Here is a 19,683-nt window from a genome sequence, read left to right as displayed (position 1 = left end):
CTAAAAAAACCAAAAAACAAAACTCTTGCTTCTATCTGACAAAAATTGGTTCCCTTTGGGCTGGCATTTCCTTTATTCAATCTTTTTTTTTTTTTTTTTTTTTTTTTAATCAAAGATAGAAACCTGAGAGCCATTCTTCATTTCTGTCTCTTTTTTGTCCCAATCCATTTTGCCTTCATTCTATCTCCAAATGTAGTAATTCTAATTCCAGATTATGTCTCAAAGGCATCTGTTTCCTTATACCATTATTTTCCCATGCTTCTGTTCTTGCCTCTCTCCAGTCCATTTTCCATATAATAACAAGTAATTCTTTTTTTTTTTTTTTTTTGAGACAGAGCCTCGCTGTGTCACCCAGGCTGGAGTGCAATGGCACAGTCTCGGCTCACTGCAACAATCTCAGCCTCCCAGGTTCAAGTGATTCTCCTGCCTCGGCCTCCTGAGTAGCTGGTACTACCAGCACGTACAACCACACCTGGCTACTTTTTGTATTTTTAGTAGAGATGGGGTTTCACTGTGTTGGCCATGCTGGTCTTGAACTCCTGACCTCATTACCTGCCCACCTCAGCCTTCCAAAGTGCTGGGATTACAGGCTTGGGCCACAGCACCTGGCCACAAGTAATTCTTTAACACGGAAAATGTATCACACTTTAAAAATCTTCTATGATTTCCTCATGCACTTAAAATCCAAACTTATTATTCAAGGACCTACCTGGAAATGAATGATCTGGCCCTGCCAAGCTTATCTCTTCCTACTTCCTCCTGCCATTCCCATCAGCCTCACCTTCTGTGTGATACCTGCACCGATTTTCAGTTCCTCACACAGCCAAGCCTTCTCCCACCTCTGGGTTATCACAGATACTGTTCTCTGTGCCTGGAATACTATTTTCTACACTCATCCTTCCTCAGAGAGACCCACCCTTAATCCAAATTTGGCGCTTTCTGATACTTCATCTCTAGTAGCATTCTGTTCTGTGATTGCATTCATTGTGTATGCAATTATATATGTATTCGATTTATTTGTTTAGTGTCTGCCTCTCACCCACAAGTTTATATTGTTGTTGAGGGTGAGAACTGTGCCTATATTTGATTCCTTGCTCTTTGCTCTGTACTTAGCCCAGTGCCTGGTAGGTACAAAATATATATTTGTTGAAAGAATGAATGAAAAGTAATGCATAAACCATAATTTACTTGTTTCTCTAGTGCTGACTACTACAATTGTTCTCAGTTTTGGGTCATTCTAAATAATGATGAAGTAAATAATTTGAACACAAAGATTTAAATTTCCTTAGGGTACATTCTCAGAAGTGAAATTGCAAGGCCATAAAGTATTTTCAAAAAGTATTCTTAAGGTTTATAAAATGTATTTCCAAATCACTTACTTGGAATAAATGTTGGAATTTTAAACTATATCCCTGTTTGCTTTCTTATTTGTTTTTATAGTGTCAGAGTCTCACTCTGTCACTCAGGCTGGAGTGCAGTGGTGTGATCAGGGCCTTGAACTCCTAGGCTGAAGTGTTCCTCCCACCTCAGCCTCTTGAGTAGCTGGGACTACAGGCATGCACCACCACACCTAGCTAATTTTTTTTTCTTTTTTTTTTTTTTAATGTAGAGACGAGGTCTTGCCCAGGCTGGTCTTAAAATTCTGGCCTCAAGCAGTCCTCCCACCTCTGCCTCCCAAAGTTCTGGAATTACAGGCTTGAGCCACCACACTCAGCTCCTTTTTTCATCCTTAATTTTGAATATATGAAACATACAAGAGAAGAACAGATCAAATAATAAAATTTAGCTTCCCACTCTCATAAAACTCATTTATTTGAATACTTATTCTCTGCCACACATGAGATTTTCTCACTCCTTATGTGGCAGATGTTGTTCCAATTTTATTTATTTATTTGTTTATTATTATTATTATTTTGAGACAGAGTCTCACTCTTTCGCCCAGGCTGGAGTGCAATGGTGTGATCTCAGCTCACTGCGACCTCTACTGCCCAGGTTCAAGCGATTCTCCTGCCTGAGCCTCCCAAATAGCTGGGATTACAGGCATGCACCACCATGCCTACCTGGCTAATTTTTGTATTTTTAGTAGAGACTGGGTTTCGCCGTGTTGGCCAGGCTGGTCTCATACTCCTGACCTCAGATGATCCACCTGCTGCAGCCTCCCAACATGCTGGCATTACAGGTGTGAAGCCGCCACGCCTGGCCCCAATTTTAAAGATGAGGAAACTGGACCTAGAAAGTTTAACAGATGTGCTCAAATTTATAAAAACCCAGACGATCTCATGTCAAACCATTGTGTGATAACCTTCCTGCACTAGCTAATTTACATTTGCTCCAAAACTCCTGCAAATTTAAGGTCACCTCACCTAAATCTTCTGGTTCCTAACTGCTGCATCCATGTGAATGACCTCCCACCCACCAGTCCTTGCTTCCTTGCCACATGATGCTACAGGCTGGGGTGCCATGTCCCCTTAGATTCCTAGAAAGAGCCTAAATCAGCCGGCCATCCAGAACCCTCCTTTGTGGTTCACTCTGAGATGCATGTCATCTTTGTGTGGTAATTAGCATGAGGATAAATGCCCATTCCTTCAGTTTTGTCCCCATTCCAGTTTACAACAGTGGGCCATTTTGGCCCAGCATCGTAACAACAGGCCCTTAGCCATGTAGTAATCATGTAAAGAGCATGCTGTGCTTAGAGTACCAGAAAGGACATTCTGCCCCATGAGGATTCTTGTGTTGTTGAACTCTAAGGAGCTTGTGGCTGTTTAGGGGGATAGGTTCATCCTCTGTGTTAGCTGCAGGTATTCACCTGGACCTATGTTTTTCCCGCCCCAGGAAAAGGTTAGAACATGCTACCAGGTCAGGGTTTGGTACAGCCGTTTGCATGTTTGATGCTTATCCCCGCTAATAATTCCTCTAATTTGTCTTAACCTTTCAGGCTCTCCCTGCTTGTCCTATCCAGGCCACCTGTGAGGCTGCTTCCAAGGAGGAAAACAAGGAAAAAAATCGATATGTAAACATCTTGCCTTGTGAGTGTCTTTAGTGCTTCTTGGGATGTAACCTGAAATTACATTTCTAGAGGGATTTTCTGAGATGGAAAGAATCTTGCAATTGGGCACAGCAGGGTGGATGACAAGAGTGGGTTCATGGCAGGACTCAGTCGCTTATACATGTAATCCCAGAATTTTGGAAGGCCAGGGTGAGAGAATCGCTTGAGCCCAGGGATTCAAAACTAGCCTGGGCAATATGGTGATACCTTGTCTCTCTAAAAACCTTAAAAAATTAGCCGGGCATGGTGGTGTGTGTCTGTGGTCCCAGCTACTCAGAAGGCTGAGGTGGGAGGATCACTTGAGCCCAGGGAGACGGAGGTTGCAGTGAGCCAAGATTGTGTCACTACTTTCTAGCCTGGGTAGTAGAACAATATCCTGTCTCAAAAAAATAAAATAAATAAAAAAGAGTAGGTTGAAGACTTTGAGCCGAAAGAGCCTTTATGGATCCTATGGTGACCCCACATGCTCAGAGTCAATTAGGGTGATTCAGGAGGATTTTTGTGTCAGACCTTCAAATTTCTAGGAGGTCCTGGAAAGCAGCTTTACTAGGATCAGACAGGAAGCAGGGGATGGTGGGGGTGGTGGAGATGGTTTTTATGCTAGTTGTTGAAAGAAATTCTAATACAGAGTTCTCTGTATAAATCCTTCCCAGAATTAGCTATTGCTAATCAGTTGATCCATAAACTAACAGACATTTTTCTAGGACAGTGGTATTTAGAATGTGATACACATAGTTTAATGAGATATGTGGACTCTGTTACCCAGGCTGGAGTGCAGTGGCATGATCTCAGCTCACTGCAACCTCCGCCTTCTGGGTTCAAGCAGTTCTCTTGCCTCAGCCTCCCAAGTAGCTGGGATTATAAGCATGCGCCACCACATCTGTCTAATTTTTGTATTTTTAGTAGGGATGGGTTTTTACCATGTTAGTTAGGCTGGTCTCGAACTCTCAACCTCAAGCATCTATCTACCTTGGCCTCTCAAAGTGCTGCGATTACAGGTGTGAGCCACCCCACCCATCCACCTCACTTGATTTTTATATTTGCTTTTCAAAGAAAAAAAGTTTCCTAGTGCTTAGAGCCTGTAAATTTTTTTATGTTTTGTAGAGATGCTCTTGCTGTGTTGCCTAGGCTGGTCTCAAACTCCTGGCCTCAAACAGTCCTCCTGCTTCAGTGTCCTAAAGTGCTGGGATTACAAACATGAGTCAGTGAGCCCAGCCCGTATATTTGCTTTCTAAAAATTCTTCCTTTCAAATGTTTTATTTATTGTTTTAGAGACAGGGCTAGCCAAGCTGGGATGCAACAATGTGATCATAGATCACTGTATTCTCAAATTCCTGGGCTCAAATAATCCTCCTGCCACAGCCTGCTGAGTAGCTAGGATACAGGTCCATGCCACCATGCCTGGCTAATTTTTTTTTAGACACAGGGTCTTGCTGTGTTGCCCAGGCTGGTCCCAAACTCTTGGCCTCAAGCAGTCCTCCCACCCTGACCTCTCAAAGCATTGAGATTACATGCATGAGCCACCATACCCAGGCCCTAAAAATTTTATATTACAGGGTATATAATACGTTAGCATATGTGCGTAATTTATCAATAAACGAACATATATTAGAGATGCCTGCTCAAATTATTTTTTTTTTTTGAGACAAAGTCTCACCCTGTTGCCTTGGCTAGAGTGCAGTGGTGCAATGTCGGCCACCTCCTGGGTTCAAGTGAGTCTCCTGCCTCAGCCTCCCAAGTAGCTGGGATTACAGGCATGCACCACCGTGCCCAGCTAGTTTTTATATTTTTAGTAGGGATAGGGTTTCACTATGTTGCTCAGGCTGGTCTCGAACTCCTGACCTCATTATCAGCCCGCCTTGCCCTCCCAAAATGCTAGGATTACAGATGTGAGCCTCCTCGCCCGGTTCCTGCTCACATTTTTTTTATTTTTATTTATTTTTTTTTTTATTTTTATTGAGGCAGAGCTTTGCTCTGTCGCCAGGTGCCAGGCTGGAGTGCAACGGCACAATCTCGGCTCACTGCAACCTCCGCCTTCCTGGTTCAAGCAATTCTCCTGCCTCAGCCTCCCAAGTAGCTGGGACTACAGGCGTGTGCCACCATGCCCAACTAATTTTTTTTTTTATTTTAATAGAGACAGGTTTCACCATGTTGGCCAAGATGATCTCGATCTCTTGATCTTGTGATCCACCCACCTCAGCCTCCCAAAGTGCCAGGATTATAGGCGTGAGCCATCGTACCCTGCTCACATTTTTATAAGTAAAGTATGGAACCAAAAAATCAGGACACTATGCATTTACAGATACTTTTGTCTTTTTCTATTTTTATTTTTTCTTTCCCTCTCTGTCACCCCAGCTGGAGGGCAGTAGCACAATCTTGGCTCACTGCAGGCTTCACCTCCTGGGTTCAAGCCACTTTCCTGCCTCAGCCTCCCAAATAGCTGGGACTACCTGCAGGCACATGCCACCACACTGGCTAGTTTTGAATTTTTTAGTAGAGACGGAGTTTCACCATGTTGGCCAGGCTGGTCTGGAACTCCTGACCTCAAGTGACCCACCTGCCTCCACCTCCCAAAGTGTTAGGATTACAAGTGTGAGCCATCATGCTCGGCCTTGTCTTCTTTATGTGCATATGGTGGGGGACGGTATGTGGGTGGGTGTGTATATATAATATATAACATTTTTTAATATGATTGGTAAACTGTATACATTTCTCTTTTTTCTTTTAACAGTATATATTGTCAGGTCATCTGTCAAGAAACTTTTCTTTTTCTCAACTACTTAGTAGTCCACATTGGGAATGTCTCTTAATTTATTTAACTAGTCCCCTAATGATTGTTAAGGTATTTCCAATTTTTTGCTGTTATGAATAGTGTCAGAGTGGCATCTTTATACAAGTGTGTATCTGTGCACATAGGCACAGATGTCTCAACTGTCCTGGTTTATCAGGTTCTGTGAGAAATAAAGTTTGATTTTACTGAAATATTCATTGTTGGTTTGTTTCCTAGATGACCACTCTAGAGTCCACCTGACACCAGTGGAAGGGGTTCCAGATTCTGATTACATCAATGCTTCATTCATCAACGTAAGGAGCGGGTACTTCCCCCCTCACTCCCCTGCCTGACCATTGCCACCATCTCTTGGCTCCTCCCCAACTGTGTGTTAGGAGAAATATTTGTCATTTCATGTTTTCCCTGACAAGTCTGGTTTTTTTAAGTGACTGAATTTTTTTTTAAGGTTAAATAGTTTTAATCATTTCCTTATATTTACCATGTCATCATTCCCTGTGGTTTCCCATGTAGAAATCTGAGTCTGAATATGTATTTTATGCTAAGAGTCAGTGAATCCTTTATTGAGCTGATTCTGATCACAAACAAAAGCAGGCCTTGCCCTCAACAGTAAAAATAAGGGAGAACAGGACAAGAATACCTGACACGACACCAGCTATATAACTAGATATATGACTATCTGGGTAGTCATATATGAACAAAGGCCTGAGGGAAGAGTTGATACTAAGAGGAGGCTTTTAAAGATGATTTAGAGAATGTTTATAGAAGATTCTCTATGAGAGAGTTGAGGTTTTTGGTTGGTTGTTTTTATCTCTGCCAGTAGCCTGAATAAACACATAAAGAGTTAAGACTATATTTTATAGATTGTGAGGAAGAGAGAATTTGAACAGAAAAAAAGAGAGAGGGAAAATTGTCAAAACCTAGTCTGACTCCTGGTGCAAGATGCATGAGAAGCCTGTGGATGAAATTTGCACATGCATGTTTGTAGCAGCATCAGTCATAAAAGTCGGAAGATGTAAGCACTTCAAATGTCCATTGATGGATGAATGAATACATTAAATGTGGTACATGCATACAGTGGAAAGTTATTCAGCCTTTAAAAGGAAAGAAATTCTAATACATGCTACAACATGAATGTACCTGGAAGACATCATGCTAAGTGAAATAAACCAGTCACAAAAGGACAAATATTGTACGATTCTACATACAGAATATAGAGTATATATACATATGTAGAGTAGTCAAATTCATAGGGACAGAAAGTAGAATAGGGGTTGCTGGGGAGAGGGAGGAATGAGGAGTGGGTACAGAGTTTCGACTGGAGAAGATGAAAAAGTTCTGGAGACAGATGGTAGTGATGGTTGCCCAACAGTATGAATATGTTTAATACTACAAAACTGTAGGCTTAAAATGGCTAAAATCATAAATTTTATGTTGTATTTTACCCCAAGAAAAAAAACACTGATGGAGATACTAGTGTGAACATAAGAAGGGCTGTTTCTTCCTCTGAGAGTGAGGGTAAAGGAGAGGACAGAATGGATAGAGATGACTGGTAGGTGTGGGTAAAGCAAGTTGAGGCAACTCACCTGTGTTCTCATGGTTGTCTGCTGAACAAATGGAATGGGTCTGTGACATGAGAACAGCGAAAGTTTAGAAGAGCTTCTGAGGTCCATGAGAAAAGGATATTGAAGAGAGAAAGCTAAGGGCATGTCTAGCTGCACTGAGGGCCTGCCTACCTACAGTGGGATGCCACTGATGCGGGTGGGAGGTGCTGCATTGTATGTTTTTCTTCTTTTTTTCTTCATCTGCACCCTGGGATTGGTGGTAAATGCAGAGAGCATGTGGTACTCAGACAAAAGGGAATGTCAGTTGCTGCTTCAAGTAGTCAGCCAAGGGTTCAGTAGAAAAGAAAAGCGTTAGGAAGTTGTTAGGAATAAACTAATATTCTAGGAAAAGGCAGTTGGATCGAGGAACTGGAAGTCTTGAGAAAGTGAAAGAACAGAATAAGAAAAGGAGAAAGATGAAAAAGCAGGAGGTTGTGTCTAAAAAAGAGGCTATTAGATGGACTTCAAAAATGGGGTAGTCTGGGCATTCTCACTGGAGTGAATTTGTTGAAGTTCCTGTATGTATGTTTAACATTAATGGTTACATGTTTGTAGTTTAAGGGACCCTGACTAGACAAATAATTGCTGCAGTCGTTAAGGAAAAGGGAGAAAGGCTAGTAATCAGCAGGAATTCCTAGAACTTAATATCAAAGATCATGCTGAAGAGATTAGATGGATTAGGTTGATTTTAGTGTTGTGCAGAAGAGTAGAGCAAGATCAGTTAGTGTGTCCAGCTGCAGGTAAGCTAATACTCAACTAAAAGTTGTCTAGATGGGAACTTTTTTTTTTTGAGACAGGCTTGCCCTGACACCCAGGCTGGATTGCAGTGGCACAATCTCAGCCTACTACAACATCTACCTCCCAGGCTCAAGCGATTCTTGTGCCTCAGCCTCTCAAATAGCTTGGATTACAGACAGTTGCCACCACGCCCAGCCACTTTTTTATATTTTTTGTAGTGACAGGGTTTTGCTATGTTGGCCAGGCTGGTCTCGAACTCCTGGCCTCAAGTGATCCACCTGCTGCTGCCTCCCAAAGTGCTGGGATTACAGGCTTGAGCCACTGTGCCTAGCCGGGAACATTTATTTGTCTCATACAATATGAAAACAAATGTAGGCCAGTTCTTGAGTTGGCTAATTCCCTGAGTCAGTGACATCCTTAAGAACCCAGGTGCGCCGGGCGCGGTGGCTCAAGCCTGTAATCCCAGCACTTTGGGAGGCAGAGGCGGGTGGATCACGAGGTCAAAAGATCGAGACCATCCTGGTCAACATGGTGAAACCCCGTCTCTACTAAAAATACAAAAAATTAGCTGGGCATGGTGGTGCGTGCCTGTAATCCCAACTACTCAGGAGGCTGAGGCAGGAGAATTGCCTGAACCCAGGAGGCGGAGGTTGCGGTGAGCCGAGATCGCGCCATTGCACTCCAGCCTGGATAACATGAGTGAAACTCCGTCTAAAAAAAAAAAAAAAAAAAAAGAACCCAGGTGCTTCCATCTTTCTACTCAGTTATCCTTAGCCTTGTCAACAGTCTCATGATCACAAGATGGCTGCAGCCATCCAAGCACTCCTTGTAAACACAGCATCTAACACAGAAGAGGAACATATATGCCTATGCTTTTCTCTCTGTTAGGGAACAAGGCTTTTCACAGAATCTTCCCCACCACTCTGTCCTCAGGGCCAGCAGGCCAGGATTGGATCACATGCTCACATCCCTCTCTAATCACTGGCTAGGCATTGAGAATGATCATAATTTACCCCTCTGAGCCTGGAGAATGGACACTTTCCAAGCCAGTGAAAGGTTAATGTCCAAACAAAATTTTGGTTCCAATGGCAAAGAAGAAAGGAATGACTCTGAGTTAGTAACCAGCAGCATGTCTCACCATAACCAGTTTGGTCCCTTCCCACATTGAAGGTGAAAATTGACAAGAATTAATTGCATGTTAAGGCTGTTGAGCAGCTGAGATGGGGATCTCTTCGTGGTAATAGCACAGTAGAAAGAAACAGCCTTCTCCCTTGACCATATTTTGTTAGAGCTTACGCTAGGGCATCCCATAATGCCTTGATGGTTATTAGACAGTTATTAGAAGGCAGAATGAGAGTTTAGATGAAGGAGAGTTAAATTGGGGACCTTATGGACTCAGTGAAGGAACAAAAGCAGGGAAAAACCTGTCGTTAACCATAAGTAAGAAGCAGGGATTAAAGATTTGGATTTTGAAGTTTATTAAATTCAGTCAACTTTTTTTGAGCACCTGCTGTGTGCCAAGTACTGTGGGTAGGCTTAAAGGTTACAGGGGTAAGATGTGATCCCTCGTATACCACACAGGTAGTTAGATCGTTTCCTGTAATGTGCTATCTGTGCTAAGGAGGTATTGCCAGGTTCTGTGGAGTTCAGAGAAAAAACATTCAGCCCAACCTGGTAATCCAGTAGAGCTCATTATTGAAGGGTGAGTCAGAGTTCAGGAGAAGAAAGTTGGGCAGAAACTTTAAAGCAAAGGAGAAACATGTGCAAAGTCAGAGACTGGAAACAGCAGTCTTAGGTTATAAGATATAAGATGGGAACTGGTGGGAGTTGAAACTTGACCTTGAAAGGTAGTGGATGTCAAGTGTGTCCATTGAGGTTCTTACTTGCAGACTACAGAGTGTACTTTTCATTCACTCTCTTAAGCAGAAAAGGGCTTATTATAAGATACCAGGTACCTTACAAAACCTGTGGAAGGGCCAGTGAACCCATGTCAGATGCTGCTTAGCAAAGAGCAGAGCAGCTATAGATGTATGTAACGTGTGACCATCATAGTGAAACATCTACACAGTGCTGCAGAAGAACTGGATGTTTGTACTACCATACTTGGCCAAAGACCAGATTTTTAGCACAGTCATTATTTCATATTGCTCACTTCTACCCCGAGTCTTGTGTGGGAGCACCTGCTAGGAAGAAACTAGGTCTCGTGGAGAACTGAGCTGCTAGGGAGTCTGGGAAATTTAGCTGTAAGATAGTCAAGCTAGAAGGGAGCAGGAGTGAGTGTTAAGTGAACCACCTCATAGTGTCTGCCAATTTTCAGTACAGCCAAGGGGTTTTGATGAATTATTTAGGCCATGGGGTGTCATTGAAAAGTGTTCAAAGCAAGGAGTAGTGTGGCCATATTTACATATTTATCACTGGGGCTATCTTCTACAACATGGATTTAGGAGGGGCCCATTGGGGGCTATTGCAGTAGCAGGTAGGTCACAAATGATGAGGGTTGAAAAGGAAGCAGCAACAAAGTGAAGACTACCTGGAGGTAGAATTTAGCAGGAATTGGTGGTTGATTTACATATGAGAGAGTGGAGGGTGATACCCACGTGAATGTATCCAGCATACAGTTGGTCATATTTAAATGGAACTCATAGGAACTACTCTAGAGTGGATTTGGAATCATTAAAGAGAGGAGTGGGCCAAGAACAGGCCCCTGAGACCCACAGCCCTGCCAGGCACATTGAACAGGTACCCATGGGTGAGATGGAAGGAGAGAGAGAGGAGAGCATCTGAGAAGGCCAAGAGTAAAGAATGGCTCAAGAAGGGTTTAGCAGCCAACAGCGTTATGTGCAGATTAGAGATCCAGTGGGAAAGAGGAACAGGTTTTCTTTGGACTTAGCGTGTAGGGCAGCATCCTTTGCTGAAGCAAATTCAGGGGCTGTTTGTTGCATGTTCTGGTAGGCTGCCAGTTAACACTTACCAAACCCTTTTTTTCCCCTGACTTTATTGAGGTATAGTATACGTAACATAAAATTCACCCATTTTGAGTGAGAATTTAGTGATTTTTGATAAGTTTACCAAGTTATGCAGCCATCACCATAGATGTTTTAGAACATTTTCTGACAACTTTATATATAAAGATGTAATTCACATACCGTACATTTCACCCAGAGTTCACAATTCAGTGTTGTTTAGTATATTCACAGATAAATGCAGCCGATCACCAGTCAATTTTAGAACATATCCCCTCAAAAGAGGAACCTTGTAATCTAGCTGTTGCCCCTTTAGTTTTAGAACTCATTGCTCACCCCAATAAGAACCTCAGTGTCTAAATACAATTAATCTCCATTCTCACCCCCCAGCAACCACTTAACTTTTTGCAAAGAGAACTAAGACCAACACATGGATCTTAAAGGGAACCAGGCACCATGGAATAGTGGTGAAAGGCAAAGGAAAGTGGGGTCTATAGATTGGGAAACGCATAGGTCAGCTAACCTAACACTGGTCACAGGAGGAGATGAAACAGAGGCAGTGGCACAGTTGGCAGGTGGGATTCGAGCCTAGAGCCTTAGGAGAAACCAGTTTTCTTGCTCATTTTTAGATATCTAAGAATATATAGGATCTTTAGATGTGTTTCTTTTTACTGGTAGGAATGTAGCTAACACCTAGAGCCAGCTGAGATTCAGCTTTCAGAATCTAGAGACATCTTGGGAGCCAGGGAGCCACATTTCAAATTTCCCTTGAACATAACACAAGATCAGTGGCTTTGCCTCATTCTCATTACTCTGTATTAGTTAAGCAGTGCTGCCACATCACTGTACAGGCATGTTTTCAGGAGGGCATATGGCCCACACCTGGTAAAAGATGGGGCAGGAAGCACTTTGGGGCTGGGCCTTTCGACCATGCTTTCAAGCTGTTCAAGGCCCACATGCTGCAATGAGAATTTAGCAGTGACTCCTTGTGGAGAAGGAATATGACATGCTTAACATACCCTTAAGGACTTCTCAGTTTTAATTATAAGTTTAATTTAGTACTATAAGCAGAATTTACCATCCAGAATTAAGGCTATTTCAGTTTCCATCCTCTAATAAATAAAAACATTTGTTGAAACTTAAATTGCTCTTCTCAGTGAAAAGTTTAGCAAGTCTTCTGTAAACATATCCATCTCTGGTGCCTAAAGCTTTCTCCTTCTGTGTTAGGCAGCAACCCTGCCCTGCCCTTGTTTAAACTGAAATTGAAAGTGGCTGCTCAGACCAGAAACAGTGGCTCACACCTGTAATCCCAGCACTTTGGGAGGCCAAGGCAGGCAGATCACTTGCGGTCAGGAGTTCAAGACCAGCCTGGCCAACATGGTGAAACACCATCTCTACTAAAATACAAAAATTAGCCGCCTGTGGTGGCACACACTTGTGATCCCAGCTACTTGGGAAACTGACACAGGAGAATCACTTGAACCCAGGAGGGGGAGGTTGCAGTGAGCCAAGATCGCACTACTGCACTCCAGCCTAGATGGCAGAGCAAGACTCCATCTTAAAAAAAAAAAACAAAGTGGCTCCTGGGGAGGGATAGCATTAGGAGAAATACCTAATGTAGATGACGGGGAGATGGATGCAGCAAACCACCATGGTGTTTGTATACCTATGTAACAGTCCTGCACGATCTGCACATGTACCCCAGAACTTATAATAAAAAAGGTTTTTTTAAAGTATCTCCTCAGATTTGGCCCCTTCTTATATTTGGCCACTGCCTTGCAGCCTTGTACTTCATATTGCCACCCTGGTGTTGATATGACTTGGTGCCTCATTCCTGAAGCTGCCTCCCTCATTACTCATTTTATTGCTGTCTCAGAGGGGAAGTGGGTGATTCACAATCCTTAAATAAAGTGGTTTTCACCTACCTAGGACTTCTCAAGTGAACATACATTTAAACAATTGGGTTGAAAAGATGTGTAACTAGAACAATAAAGACTGAAAAAGAAAGCTGAGGCCAGTTTAGTTTTTCAGAGGCTCCTCATCTGTTGAGTGGTACCCCCAGGCTCCCTTGCTTCTTGTCTCCCACTGCCTGTGATGGAGAAGCCTCTCATCAAACACTGGGAGCTGCTTCACCATACTCAACAGGCTATTGCCAGAAAGATTCCGCACCTGGGTAAAGCATCCTCAAGGAAATAACCCATTGTCCTTCCTAGAGTAAACCAGCTTCATCCCTAGAACCACCACATATGCTTTTCCCCTGGTAAGTTCTTACCTGTTAACACTGAAACCTACATTGTCGCTGCTGATAATGTATCAGAAACATGATCTAACCTAGGATTCGGTATTTGGATTTCTTATTCTAGTATTTATTAATAATTCAATTTGAGAAGACTACCTAGACCATTTGAGTTTTATAATCTTTAATTCCTAGCTCCAAAGCTAATCCACTTGGTAATATCTAGACTGGAAATCCTTGTTAAGTACCTGGACCTTTTCACAAGGGAGGTTTTGTTAACTGGTTGGAGTCAGATTGGAGAATTTCATTTCTATTCATTTTTGGTTTTCTCTTTCTTTTTCTTTCCTTCCCCGCACCCCAGGGCTACCAAGAAAAGAACAAATTCATTGCCGCACAAGGTAAAGTAATGACAACTTTTTACTCTTAGATTTAGCCACGATTCCATAATGGGTTTGGGTTTTTTCTTCCAAATGCTGAATGGATTAACCAGAATTCTGTAGCTTTTCTGTAATTTTTACCACCTGAAAGAATTGTAATCCATTATACAGGTTTGCAACTAACAGCCTTCATCTTGATGACTTAGTATCCAGGGATCCAGGGATCCATTAAGTCTTTTTGTATATGTATATTAAAAAGACTGGAAAAGGCTCTATACACAAAACACAGTCTAATGAGGCTCTACGTCCTTGGGGCTAATTAACCCTAGGTTCCAGCCATGTTGCTCAGAGTTCAAATTAGGAATCAGTTTCCAGAGAGGATCAGCCACCTCACAGGGCCCAAGCTGGTTCTTCTCCCCCAGCTCGTGGGCCTGAGCCTCATCATTATTCAGATAAGTGGCCTAGGAACCCTCATAGCAGGGACCCAGCACTGTGTCCCTTATGTGTTCTATACACATCTCCAGGCCTGCTGTTCTCACAAGTGTCTTCACTCTTGGAACCCTAGTGAAAACATATGGATATTTGCAGCATTAAAAAGTAATTGAGACTGGGCACCATGTCTCACGCCTGTAATCCTGACACTTTGGGTTGAGGGGGCAAGACAGGAGGATCGTCTGAGCCCAGGAGTTAAAGATCAGCCTGGCCAACATAGTGAAACCCCATCTCTACTAAAAATACGAAAAATTAGCCAGGCCTGGAGGCATGCACCTGTGATCCCAGCTACTTAGGAGGCTGAGGCACAAGAATCTCTTGAACTTGGGAGGTGGAGATTGCAGTGAGTGAGGCAAGATCAAACCACTGTACTCCAGCCTCAGTGACAGAGCGAGGCTGTCACCTCAAAAAAAAAAAAAAAATCAAGGCTGGGCACAGTGATTCACGCCTGTAATCCCAGCATTTTGGGAGGCCGAGGTGGGCGGATCACAAGGTTAAGAGATCGAGACCTCCTGGCCAACATAGTGAAACTCTGTCTCTACTAAAAATACCAAAAAAAAATTAGCTGGGCATGGTGGTATGTGCCTGTAGTCCCAGCTACTCAGGAGGCTGTGGCAGGAGAATAGCTTGAACTGGGGAGGAGATTGCAGTGAGCCTAGATCGCGCCACCGCACTACAGCCTGGGTGACAGAGTGAGACTCCGTTTCAAAAAAAGAAAAACAGGCTGGGCGCGGTGGCTTACGCCTGTACTCCTAGCACTTTGAGAGGCCGAAGTGTGTGGATCACCTGAGGTCAGGAGTTCAAGACCAGCCTGGCCATCGTGGTGAAACCACATCTTTTAAAAAAAAAAAAAAGAGATAGTCATTAGGGACTACAAGATTTATAAAAACAAAGTTCTCCCTTTTCACATCTCTAGTCTAATGTCCCTGGGGCAACCATTTTTTATCTATTGGCTTCTTACAGTAGATGACATCATCTGATCCCCTTACAGAGCAGCTCCCCCTCAGACAGACATGCACCCACATGTTCTTTTCCCCATTTTCCCAGAAGAGTCAAATCACAATTTGGGATTAGGGTAATATTTATTATTATTATGAGTTTACAAATATTCACAGCCGAAACACACAGTATTATGTTATTTTTTTGTATGTTATTTCTGTCCCCCTTTTTTTTCAATCATTGTGTTTTTTATATACCTACCACTGATTTTCCTCTCAAACTCTTTACCAGAAGTGTATCTCTTCTCTCAGTATCTTTAGATACATGAGGTTTAATTTTTTTATCTTGAGATCCTTCTAGAACCTTCTTTCTTCAGTTGCACTGTGGATTGGTTGCTCTGTATCCTCTGGCAGAGTTAGTCTAAGACTTGCCTTCACCAGTACCCCAGGAATTCCATTAGCCTCTCTGCTGTGTTGGATCTCATTTATTTTCCTCTGTTTGCTCTCTCATGTTTGTTTAGAATTTGCTTTTTTGGGGGGCTGAGGACTTTGATTCTATTGTTTAGAATTTTCTAGTGACTTTCTGAAAAGGGCAAAATTTATGGGAGGTAAATTTTGAATTCTAGCCTGAACAAGTCATCCAACCTTTCTGGGGTTGATGACACCCACCTCAGAGCATAATGGGAAGGAATAAATGCCATATGAAGCACTTAACTCACTGTCAGGCCCATAATGTAGGTGTTCTTGAGCAGTCATGATTTCCAATTCTCGACTGTAATGTCCTTGGGAAACATCATTTGTGTTCTGTTTATATTTTGACAACCTTCCCCCCAGCCTCATTCTAGTGAAGTGCCTGGCACAGACCTGGTGAAACATGGGAAATGCTCAGTTAGTAGCTGGGATGGATACATGGGTTTGATATATAGCTGGGGACATTTGGGCACAAGCTTCCAAAAGTCAGGAATGGATGTTCCCAGCCTCACATGATCTTTCTTCTTGGTGTGTGTTCTCTTCATTTTTGCTGTTGGCTACTTTAGGACCAAAAGAAGAAACGGTGAATGATTTCTGGAGGATGATCTGGGAACAAAACACAGCCACCATCGTCATGGTTACCAACCTGAAGGAGAGAAAGGAGGTAAGTGGAGAAATTGATTGTGAACAGCAGAGGGATCGTTCTGCATACAGGCTCTGAGTTTAAGCCTGGCTGTCTACCCATTATGGGTGCTATGCCAGAAGTTCATCCAGAATGACACAGGCTGAAGTTTACCAGACTTTGCTATGGCCTGGAAGCCTCAGATGAACCTCAGGTGTATGCCTAGAGCACATTCCCTATATTTGGTAGTCAAACAACTCACCCTGGTTCCAAAACAACCTGAAAGAAACTGACTTGGGTCATCAGCTAAAAAAAAGCCACAGAGGAGCTTTTTTCCCCTGGCTTCTCTAGTCCCTCATTTCCCTGGTTTCCTGCCTTGCATGCTGAGACGTTTGGTATATCTTGGAGTCAGCAGAGGGAGCTTTATGAACTGAGACCCTGTAAGCCAAAGGAAATTTGAGGCCTTGGCCTGATCCTGGCACAGCCTCCTGACTGGTCCTTTTTCTTTTGTGGCTACCAAGTGTATGCTTGGCCTAACCAGCTCCATCACTGGGCCACAGCCAGAGCCAATCCTGGGTCCTGGGATCAAGCCCCAGAGGATTACCTATTTGTTACAGTCTTCTTAAGGATGGCCCTTGAGTCACCTTGATCCAAGGGTATTGGGTGTCGTGATCAACAGCTCCATAATGGTGTGGGAAGACAGTTACTAGGGTTGGGCTTTAGTTTAGTCTCCTCCAACCAAACCTCTGGCTCTTGGAAGCTATCCAAAGCCCAGACAACAGAGAAAGCCCTAGGCCTCTCATGGCAGGTTTACAGTCTACATCAGTCCACCCTGGTGGCCTCTCATAGCAGGCTGCTGGTTCGAGGGATTCAAATAGGCTTTCTCCTAGAGCATAACCTGAGATGTTTGGAAGTGCAGATTTTGTAAAATCTGAAGGTAAAATGGCTTCATATTTGCCTGAACCAAGGGAGTGTTAGTGGGAACGATTGTATGAGTATGTTCATGATTTTGTAGTATGAGCTTAGGGCTATGTGTAAATTAGGAGATTGTGCTCAACAGGATGGAAAAGATGGGCACGGTGGCTTACTCCTGTAATCCCACCACTTTGGGAGGCCGAGGTGGGTGGATCATGAGGTCAGGAGTTCAAGACCAGCCTGGCCAAGATGGTGAAACCCCTTCTCAACTAAAAATACAAAAAAAAAAAAAATTTAGCCGGGCTTGGTGATAGGCACCTGTAATCCTAGCTACTCGGGAGGCTGCGTTAGAATTGCTTGAACCCCGGGGACGGAGGTTGCAGTGAGCCGAGATCGCGCCATTGCACTCCAGCCTGGGCAACGAAGTAAGACTCCGTCTCAAAAAAAAAAAAAAAACGTAAATGTGTAGCTGACTGAGGTAGAGAAGAGGCCAAAGGGCCTTCTGGAGGACTTTAATCTTGGCTTTGTGGGTTCTCCCATCCAGGCCCTTTGCATCTGCCAAGGGCAGGAAGTCTAAGGTCAGAGAATGCATGGCTTTTTCTTTCCAGTGCAAGTGCGCCCAATACTGGCCAGACCAAGGCTGCTGGACCTATGGGAATATTCGGGTATCTGTAGAGGATGTGACCGTCCTGGTGGACTACACAGTACGGAAGTTCTGCATCCAGCAGGTACTGTCTTCTCTGTCCTTTCTCAGTTCTCATGTAGGATCTGCTGACTGCTAAGAGAGGGAACAGGCTGGGTCATCCCCACTTACTCAGGGTGGTCAGGAATTGCTGAGTATGCATTGTGTTCTGAAACCAGAGATATGGGCTCCGGGAAACTTCTCTATCAAAGCTAAAGGAGCAGCATTTTCACGACTGGCGAAAAATTACCTGCTGAGATAGAGTCTGATCATTTAGAAATGACCAAGCACTATGGAAAGGGAGCAGAGGAGGCAGTACAGACTCCTAGGTGCTTGGCTCTCCTTTCTCCTTTCCTACCCTGAAAACTCCTAACATCAAGGATATGATGGGCCTGCCCCTGGCCCTCCAGGCGACCCTGGAGACCTGAGCAAAGGTCACCTTCAGCCAAGGGGCAGGGCGGTACTGCGAAAAGAGGACTTAGTCGGGAGCACTGAATTTTAGTTCTGACCCTGCCATTGACTAGTTCTGGGACCTTGTCTCTCTGGTTAACTAACCCCCCTGGGTACACTCACTTTTCCATTGTCACTGGCAACCACAGCTGTCACCTTCCCTCCCCTAGTACTGCCCACCCTTGGGTATCAAGGCCAACACACAGGATCTCTTCACTTCACAGGTGGGCGACATGACCAACAGAAAGCCACAGCGTCTCATCACTCAGTTCCACTTTACCAGCTGGCCAGACTTTGGGGTGCCTTTTACCCCGATCGGCATGCTCAAGTTCCTCAAGAAGGTGAAGGCCTGTAACCCTCAGTATGCAGGGGCCATCGTGGTCCACTGCAGGTCAGTGTGACCTGACCCTTGCCTCCCCACCCCCACATTTTGCCCCCATGGCCAGAGCAGGGGAACAGCACAAGGGCCCTGGCTGAGGAGGCTGGCGTAGAATAGATGACCTATTGGGGCACCAGCGCAGCAGCCAGAGACTTCCAATTTCTAGTGGAGGGTGGAGAATATGACTCAAAGGAGGGTAGGGCAGTCCTCCAAGATTGAGAGTGGGGAGACCGTGCGTGCTGTGAAGCCAAAAGGCTGGGTCAAGTGCTTGCCATATATATTTGCAGCTTTCGGACCCTTCTAAGTATCAGAGTGCTTGGTCCTCATAGCTGGAGGTCAGGATTCAGGACATACTGGAGTTGTTGGCTCCAGGAGAGTCCCAGCTCTACCCCATTCATAATTAGCATTTACAGCCTGAAGGAGGAGCCCCAGCCTGTGCTGCCTCTCCCTGTCTGCTCCCACAAGGCAGGCCGGCCATCCCTATAACCCCCCGCTCTCTGGCTACAGTGCAGGTGTAGGGCGTACAGGTACGTTTGTCGTCATTGATGCCATGCTGGACATGATGCATACAGAGCGGAAGGTGGACGTGTATGGCTTTGTGAGCCGGATCCGGGCACAGCGCTGCCAGATGGTGCAAACAGATGTGAGTGATCTGTGGGTCAGTTGAGGGTGGGGGGGTTCCAGGACTAAAACATCAGCCCATGTTGAGGATTCACTCAGTCTCCCAGGTTATTGTAAATGATTATCATACAGTGTGATGATGGGGTTTTATAAATAATGTATTCAAAGAAACTGAGCACAGAGGAGGTTGTGGCTTTGTGCCTGAGAGAGTCAGGAAGTTCACTGGGCTCAAGGATTAGGGAACAGGCAGCTGAAAGAGCCAGTGCCCAGAGACATGATGCAGCTCGCCCACATCTGGGAGCAGCAGTGAGATTGGCTCTGCAGTTGGGGCATAGCACCAAGAGGGAGGGAGGCAGGGACC

General features: G+C 44.2%; 1 protein-coding gene and 1 long non-coding RNA gene across 10 annotated transcripts in view; both read left to right on the top strand.

Moving 5' to 3' along the window:
* PTPRA (protein tyrosine phosphatase receptor type A) overlaps positions 1-19,683 on the top strand; it is a 170,865-nt gene that overhangs the window by 136,943 nt on the left and 14,239 nt on the right. For all 9 annotated transcript variants that reach the window (XM_032295594.1, XM_032295588.1, XM_032295592.1 and 6 more), the window contains 7 exons: positions 2,936-3,026; positions 6,054-6,130; positions 13,737-13,773; positions 16,220-16,317; positions 17,799-17,918; positions 18,547-18,713; positions 19,209-19,344. In XM_032295594.1, coding sequence (XP_032151485.1) covers positions 2,936-3,026; positions 6,054-6,130; positions 13,737-13,773; positions 16,220-16,317; positions 17,799-17,918; positions 18,547-18,713; positions 19,209-19,344 — 726 coding nt within the window. The remainder of the gene's footprint in view (positions 1-2,935; positions 3,027-6,053; positions 6,131-13,736; positions 13,774-16,219; positions 16,318-17,798; positions 17,919-18,546; positions 18,714-19,208; positions 19,345-19,683) is intronic.
* Positions 8,424-12,259, top strand: LOC116562998. Its single transcript, XR_004274159.1, has 2 exons — positions 8,424-8,605; positions 8,919-12,259. It is a non-coding gene; the product is annotated as an uncharacterized LOC116562998 (long non-coding RNA).

This window comes from Sapajus apella, unplaced genomic scaffold (assembly GCF_009761245.1).
Source record: "Sapajus apella isolate SASKATOON/1434 unplaced genomic scaffold, GSC_monkey_1.0 scaffold33, whole genome shotgun sequence".
NCBI classification, from domain to species: Eukaryota; Metazoa; Chordata; class Mammalia; order Primates; family Cebidae; genus Sapajus; species Sapajus apella.
Note: the sequence above shows the minus strand (reverse complement) of the source record. Positions and strands in the feature narration are given on the sequence as shown.